At 39.0% G+C, this 8,170-nt stretch overlaps 1 protein-coding gene across 2 annotated transcripts; it reads right to left on the bottom strand.

Moving 5' to 3' along the window:
- Nucleotides 1-1,773: 1,773 nt before the first annotated feature.
- On the bottom strand, nucleotides 1,774-8,051 carry LOC138404848 (uncharacterized). 2 transcript variants are annotated; one of them, XM_069510102.1, is made up of 5 exons: nucleotides 7,767-8,051; nucleotides 7,103-7,232; nucleotides 4,073-4,121; nucleotides 3,205-3,281; nucleotides 1,774-2,594 (listed from the first exon to the last, which is right to left on the bottom strand). In XM_069510102.1, exons 2-5 carry the CDS (start codon nucleotides 7,212-7,214, stop codon nucleotides 2,341-2,343), a joined length of 492 nt encoding a protein of 163 aa, XP_069366203.1. In that variant the 5' UTR covers nucleotides 7,215-7,232; nucleotides 7,767-8,051; the 3' UTR covers nucleotides 1,774-2,340. The 2 variants fall into 2 exon arrangements, with proteins under 2 accessions (XP_069366203.1, XP_069366202.1); XM_069510101.1 differs by lacking the exon at nucleotides 7,767-8,051 and having other exon boundaries at nucleotides 7,103-7,595.
- Between the last annotated feature and the right edge of the window lie 119 nt (nucleotides 8,052-8,170).

Below are 8,170 nucleotides of genomic sequence, written 5' to 3'. Positions count from 1 at the left end.
TTTCATGTAGAAGTGTCAAGCGCCCTCTGGGTCAAAGCTACATCGCAGAAACCATCAGTGATCAGTCAAACTTTATTGTCCTCATTGGGTCTAACAGTCTGAACCTCCTCCGTCTGTGAACGTCACGAGAGAGAAGATAATCTGAGGCTTTTCAGTTTTCTGTGAATGAAAATAAATATCTGTAACCGAGCTGTTCTTCCTCATTTTGCTGAATTAACTGTTTGAGCTGTTTTGCACATTAAAGTCTTTCGCCCACTTTTTGTCTTGCGTCATGTCTGTGGCGAGCCCCCCCCCCCCCCCATCACACAGCTCAGGAGCAAGTGAAGCCGTGTGGTGACTGACAGTGTGTTATTATGTGGTCGGTGTGATGGATGACTTCATGAATGTAGGTCAAACTATTGGCTTTGGGGGTTTTTTGTCATAAACATATCGAAGTTAATGTAATGTGCTTTCTCCCGTTCACTAATATTCAGACTCAGCGTGGTGCGGCTCAAGGCACAGACACAATGTATAGGTTGCATATGAGAGGCTTCACCAAGGACTGCAACCACCAGGGGGCCCTCAAGCCAACCAGCGTGAAAAAGAAAGTAAAGTAGGTAATTAAAAAAAGTAAAATTGTTCTTGAGGCCATGAATCATTTGAATTTGATATTTAGTTTATTGCAGATCAATCAGCTTTAAGCAGCAGTGGAAAATAGATCCGACAATTTACTCCACGTTTATTATTGAAGTACTTAAATATTGAATATTGTGTTTTATAATTTGAAGGATTCTTCTCAGGCTGTGATTTTATATTAAAAACATACACAAACATTCACTTCAATGAATCCAATAATCCACACATGGGTAACTGTGTCTGTGAAAGGAGCAATCACACTTTACATATTCTGTTAACATTAGTATATAGTATATACAATATATACACATCTGATAACAGAGTGTGACCAAGCTGTTGATTAGTTTTTAATATCTGCTTTAAACTTCTTTTCTGTGAAAACGTTTACAACTGAATGATATTTACACTGAAGAATCATTTTTATTTATTTACATGATTTGATGTATTTCATTGTTAAAGTTTTAACTGTGTTCCACTGCACAAAACAATTATTATTATTATCATTACTGTTTTATTGTCATTTCTGTTTGCTTGCTTATGAAGAAATATCCTATCTTTATAGTTGCGTTAAATGTTATCGACTTCTTAGTTTACACATTCACCAAAGACACATTTCTCTAAACCTCTCGACTGGTTTCGTTTAAATAACTTTACAAGGCCCAGAAATATAAAATCATTAATTATTTGCATCTGTCTTTTTGCTTCTCTCTTTATCTCCAGGCAGAAGAGTTTTTCTTTGCCCAATGATTTTCTGTCATTATGTCATTAAGGCGTCTCCCCCGCTGACTGTGACAGCACTTTTGGGTTTGTGACCGGACGACCGGCAGCAGTGACAGCTTCACCACTTCCTGCTGACTGGTGCTCCAGCTGCTGCCAAACAGAGGTTGCCTGTGTAAACTCTGGTTTCAGTGGACGAGGCGCTCGCTCTTTCTTGTGGATCGAGGAAATGTGTGTTGGACAAATCAGCCATGAACAGAAGTAGTGAAATAAAACCTCTCTTAAACTCTCCTGCAGTCTGGAGGTGGTTCGATTAACTAATGTATTCATTTGTTCATTGGCTCGGTTATTTATAGCTGCATTACTTAATCAGTTCACTTACCTCCTTCACTTCACTTACTTCTACGTATTATGAAGTACCTAAAAGCAGAACCAGTGAAATTGTGCGATTAGTCCTTTAATAAAGAAAGTCTGAAACAGGAACCTGTGGTGGCTGCAGGTGAAGTCAGGGTAAAGGTTGAGTGGGCGCAGACACGCTAACGAGACTAGAAGTAAATCTGTGTGAGGCCCAAGGATCCGCTGGAGGATGATGGTTGGAGGAGGCGTCCGGGAGGAAGGAGGATTGATCAGTGACACTGTGAGGATTCACACGAGTGGGCAAACTAAAGCCCGCTCAAACCTGATTGGCTGAACTAGAGATGGAACCGAGACGACCTCCTTCCTCCAAAGTCTTGTTCCTCGCCAACAGATTCGGAATATTCACATGTGGAATCTGTTCATAGAGATTACATTGGTACATAAAGTAAAGCTGGCTGAAGATTCCCGTGATAAAGAACCAAACCTCCAAACTGGACGAACAGCAGTTTTTCTTAGTTCACATAAAATACACGGTGATTTCGTCGGTTACTTCCTTGTTCATAAATAATATATCAAAAAATACAAATGATCAAAAGCATTTTCTGAAAATCTAGAGTCAAAAGTGTCGCTGAGGTTAATCTCCTCATCTCTCTATCCCACGTCATCGTAGTCCTCCTCATCCTGGTGTTCATCCTCGCCTCCGATGTCGTCGTAGTCCTCGGTGGAAGCGTCGTCGTTGTCTGCGTCTGGATCGAGGTTCTGCGGAGGAGGAGGAGGGAAGAGATCCCGCTCATCCTCCACCTTCACATAGTCGAACTGCGCGTCCGTGGCCTGTTCGTATTCCATCTGCGCCTCCTCGTAGTCATTGTCCTGTGGTTCAGCCAGGTTTTCATAGCTCTGGGACTCTGAAACAACAAATACCACACAGAGTTCTTATTGAATAAACTGAAATAATGAAGCATACAGAACCCAAATAGTCATTTACCAGAATTGATTTTCAAGATTAGTCCAACTTTCATGTGACTGGTGTTTGAATGTCTTTGTCAAATGTTTCGGTTTATCATGTTTATTAAAGAATGAATTCATTGATCAGATAAAATGGTCACAGGGGAATAATCCAGAATAAAAAAATGAAATAGTTTTAAAATAAGCTACACCTCAATCATCATGCTTATATAAGTGAGTAACATTTCAAAGTAAAGCTTCACTCCACTGAATAAAGTGTGTGCTTTGGTCTCCCACTGGAGTCCGGCGCTCATTCACTTCACCGTGACATCGTCCTGTGGTCATGTGTGTTTGCTTTGTGAACCTGAACCCACGCGACAGCACCGACGTACTCATCCACCCGTCAGATTTTGAAACACCAGATTTTGTGATGTTTTGTGTCCAGTTATCAGGTTGATGTGGTGGCAGTGAGCGGAAACTGTGTGTGGTGGAGTTGAATTTAAAAGAAGAAGAAGAGTGTGGGTGGATTTTTGGGGAAGTGCTGCATCATATGATCCATCAGAGTCAGACCTTCAGAGAGAAACTGTGTCCGAGGAGGAAGAGGAGGCGTGACGCTGCTCGGGCTCCTCTCCTGGTAGTTGTTGCCCCTGAGGAAAAACAAGAACAGCAAAGTTTTAGTGATTAGTGAAATCTGAAATGATACTATTATAAATACTATCTGTACTTATGTTATCACCGTTTTACTATTATACTAATAGTACATAAAAAGCTAATGTTATTTTAAACAAAGGTTTGTTGTTGATGTCACATGAAAATGTTTTTTTAATTACCAAGAATTCATCATTAAGAACTTTGTTTTTCTTCTGTTATTGTAATGATGAAGGTATTTTCCTCAAAAAAATAAAAACGAGAGCCAAAGTTCAGTAATAATAATAACTGAGAAACTGAAATAGTAATAGTGTGTGACAGGGCTCCTCAAATGTGTTTTTGAAACTCTCTGAAGCCGCAGTGAAACTAGAACCAGCTTCTGCTTCAGGGGAAAGAAAACCTCATTTAAAATCCGACTGACATTTGTAGTTAACTGTAAAAATGAAGAATCCAGACCTGGTGCCTTCACTTCATACTTAATAAAGGACTTTGAAAGACTACATTCTATCTTGGTGTTTACTCAGCACGTTTTCTTTAATTGACCTTTAACTCTGTATAATTAGTTCCCTGTTTAATCAAAATCTTCCTGGTATTTCTTTAGAAATTCACAGAAATGTAACAAACTCTTCATCACGCTGTGTCACAGGAAGTGATAATAACAGCAGGACGGAGACGACTGACCACTCAAAGTGCTTTGAGACTCAATTTGAAGTTTGTGCTTCTAATAAGCCAAATCTATGTATTTAATATTTAAAATTGAAAAAATATACTGAATACATTAATGCATTACTCGACAAAGGAGAGCGTTCCTCTCTGCAGCTTCGAGATTCTGTGTTTGCCTGTGGAAAAAAAAAAAAAAACAGAGAGAGAACATCCAGTTAAATAAAAGTTACATAAGAAAAACCCAGAAAACTCCTCAATTAAAATTTTACAACTCTTTTAGTCAAATCTTCAAACATCATGAAAGCACCAGAGGGTCTCTACTTCAGTGAGCTCATTAACAGCTGAGGCCTGGATCATGTTCCAACAAACCGGGACAAAAACAAATACAATAGGATTTTTAAGAGCATATAATGAGGATGAAATAGGGCATGCTGTAAAACCCAGTAATAAATATTCACATTCACACACAGCCTCTTAATTCTTATTATATACATTCAGTGTTTCACATAGAAGTGTATTTTATCTCCGCATGTGTTTTTACTTATGATTATCAGTTTGTTCTTTATTTATTCATCCGCAGCCCAGTTTCCCAACAGGGATCATTAAAGTTTCATCTCAGCTAATCAAATCTAGAGGGAAACCCCCTAATAATAGCAATTCATACAATTATAATTATTTTCCTTTGCCGTCACTGTATTATACTACATGCAGCATACTAGCATAGCAACACTGACAATGCTTTAGTTTCCCTTCCTGTTATTTTAAGTTGTGATGCAGATCTGCAATGTGTTGGTTTTTATTACAAATGAAACTGCTCATTTCATTTAACTGGAAATTCTTCTTTCCCATGAATTGGCAGATGTTTGAGTTCGCAGGCCGAGCACATTTGTTTGTTTGCACGTGATTTGATCGACAGAATTTAGCTAAATACATTTACCCAAGTACTTTTACATCACGATACTTTATGATTGTACACTATACTCCACCTCAGAGGGAAATATTATACTTTCTACTTCATCTTATGACAATTTTATACATTTTTTCAAGATTCAAATTGTAAAAAAAAAACGTAGTCTTATAAATAACGTAAAATCCAAAATAATATTCAAAATGTGTTCCACACTGGCCGAGTACAACAATAAAACACAATTTAAACGTGAACAGATGGGTGGCACTGATCCACTGATATATGTAACAGGTATAGCAGTACAGTTTATGAGTATCGATGAAGCACAAAGGCTGAGTTGACTTTACGTTTAAAAACTCATAAATGATCATAAAAGGATTTTATAGAGACAATTTATGGATACGTAATAGTTCTGTGGTTCACGTTTTCCTTTCCCCCTCATGTCCTTTTGTAATCAATTGTGTTCATCATTTCACGATAGTGTTAATAGCAGATATGTGTTTATGAAGCTTCTGTATTCGTTAGTACCGTTGTTTATAACTGTTTATGATTGTTACTATACAAACCAAGGAAACAATAGTATAAGTGGCAATAGCAGTACTATTAGCATATAGCGTGTACCGTACACTTCATGTCAGGTCAAGTTGAATTCAAACTCAAGCTGGACTTTCGTTTTGATTTTGTTTGTCATTATTTTGTTCAGTTGACGTCTGTAAAGAAAATTGTATCTCAGGCTCCAGAAGTTTTCACTGTTTCCTCTAGAACTTTTCTTTTCTTTCCTTTTTCACCAGAGACTCGTTTCCAGGAAAAAACTCAGAGTCAAAGTCTGTGGATTTTCCAGAGTAATCAGATCATGCGAAGTGAAGTCGAGTCAATTTTATTTATGTCGTCCAAAATTATAAATCACAAAACTTCGCCTCGAGGGGTTTAAAGTCTGGACGGCCTCGATTCTTACACGCTCTGTTTGGATAATGTAAACTCCCCTCCGAAAAAAAACACCTTTAATGGGTGAGAGAGGCCGAGAGGAGGGAAGACGGGGGGGGGGGGGGGGATCCCCTGTTCGGGACAGACAGCAGATGGTCGACATTTATCACTGAAGTGTGATGGTTCGTCTCCGTGAGGTGGATCTCTCATAACTTCTGCAGTCACTGACAAAGCAGCTGCGGCTCAGGGGGCAGAGCGGGTCGTCCACTTATCAAAAGGTCAGTCGTTGCATTGGTTTTGATCAAGATACTGACGGCTGCACCAACGCTGTATGAATGTGCTTCTGTGCTAATGTTAATATATTCGCAGATGATTGACTATTGGAGCTGATTGGTCAAAGGTCAAAGGTCAAGGTAGGAACTATCAGAAAAACACCTATTCAAAGATTCCTCCAAAATCTACAGCGCGCTAATTTTCTATTGATTTAAAAAAAAATGCATGTCCTCGGGTCTCTCTGTGTCTTATTGGACTAATGACTCAAAGAAATGATTCATGATTTCATGGTGCTGACGACGTCATTGTGACGTCACTACAACTAGCGTAGTAATGTCTGACATGATTATTCTGATCGACCAATCATCGGTGATCATTCGGTATAAACTGCGTCACGATGGCGTCATGACGAAATTACATCATTACAATATCAAAAAGTTAGCATTGCCCGATATGCAGCATCACCCCTCCGATGTTTTCCTGTAAATATTGATGCGTTAAAAGTGTGACGCTAATGTTACCATCAGTACAATTGTGGGTAATTTGAACAACTTTATAACTGCTGAGTGGTTCAAGTACAACATGATGTATTTCTTATTATAGCAGCGTATAAAGTACAATACATCCCCTTGACATGTATTAGAGAGACTCATATTATACTTTGGCAGATAACCTGAGTAAATGTATTTAGTCACATTGTGACGTTTACTTTTCCCACGTGAATGTGACACAGAAAAATCCTTGAAACAACAAATCCTACACTAGATTGAGTGTTTCAAGGATTTTTTTATATAATGTCAAAGTGCAGGGTCTAGGTTTTGTCCTGATCTCCAATATTCATCCATAAAAATAATTTTCTGTGCGTTTCATTTTATCTTGTTTCACTTTAACGCACCAACAAGAAGTAGCTCTCTTGGTGTTATGATGAACTCAAGGCTATTTTAACAACATAACCACAAACGCTGTGTAAGTCAGTGAGCTCTGGTTACAAACTTGCTAACATAGTGTCTGTAAAGCTAACAGACGGACGTGTCGAGCAGTGGGGAGACGTACCTCTTCTGGATATCCACTGGTTGATGAGGAGGAAGATGAAGATGATCACCATAGTCAATAAAAACACCCCACAGATCACCCACAGCCACAAGTATTCACGCAAAACATCCATGGACGCTCTTCAATGCAGCTGAAGATTAACGAGAAAATTCCACATTAAAGCTGAAACACACTCACTTCACGCTTCAAGACAAGAAAACATCTGTGCTGCAGTTTTTCAGCGCTGTGCATCGGAAAGAGGACGATTCACCACTTCCCTCTTTTCTGTGTTGACTAAGTCCTCTGGGTTATTTTGGTATTTTCTACATAGCATTCTTAGAATCAAACCAGGTTACCGAGAAGCTCTGGGGTCATTTGTGATGCTGACAGAAGACGGCACATTGCAAATGAATTGTTGGTGTTGATCTCCTTATCTCAGTGAACAGAACGGGTTGATAATATTGTCCCCTGTTTATCTGTACAAAACACAACCTCTCTGGGCAACAGCTTCCTGCCAAGAGTCCCAAATTCTGCTGGTGCAGAATCAAGTCTGACGGATATGTAGTGTTATTTTCCCACGATGCACAGAGAAGTGTAAACATATTCAAACCTTCGTTACCATTTATACTGATTTCTGTGTCTTGAATAAAACATCCCACTGAATAAATATTTGTCTGTATCTTACCTTTTTCTGAAGGCTGATGAGAGGTGATGGTGTCAGTGAGTGGAAGGTAATACTGGATGTGAGATGAGAGGAGGCATCCTGTACTGTATTTGTAATTTGCATGACAGCTTCTACTTTTTTTAGATTAACAACGAAACTGGAGGGCTGAGAATGTACTGTCCCCACCCTCTGCTATCCTCTAGTGACTACATCATGCCTGTGAACGTGTGTGTGGGTGAGTGTCATCATGTTTCTGTCCGTGTTATGTGATGTTATCCTCAACTGTCTGTTTGTCCAAAGAAATCTGATATTTCAAAGTGGAACATCTCAATATCAAATTCTACTTCTCAAAGGAATTTATATAGATTGCTTTTATTTTGAAAGGAGCTCACAGGAATCATCAACCACCTATATTTAGAAAGCAC

The sequence above is a fragment of the Paralichthys olivaceus genome, chromosome 15, assembly GCF_024713975.1.
Source record: "Paralichthys olivaceus isolate ysfri-2021 chromosome 15, ASM2471397v2, whole genome shotgun sequence".
In the NCBI taxonomy this organism is placed as follows: Eukaryota; Metazoa; Chordata; class Actinopteri; order Pleuronectiformes; family Paralichthyidae; genus Paralichthys; species Paralichthys olivaceus.
Note: the sequence above shows the minus strand (reverse complement) of the source record. Positions and strands in the feature narration are given on the sequence as shown.

Coding starts and splice junctions, on each gene's coding strand:
- LOC138404848 (XM_069510102.1), bottom strand. CDS start 7,214: ATGGATGTTTTGCGTGAATACTTGTGGCTGTGGGTGATCTGTGGGGTG. Junction 4,122..7,102: donor CCAGTGGATATCCAGAAGAG/GTACGTCTCCCC, acceptor TTTTTTCCACAG/GCAAACACAGAATCTCGAAG. Junction 2,595..3,204: donor GACACAGTTTCTCTCTGAAG/GTCTGACTCTGA, acceptor TTGTTGTTTCAG/AGTCCCAGAGCTATGAAAAC.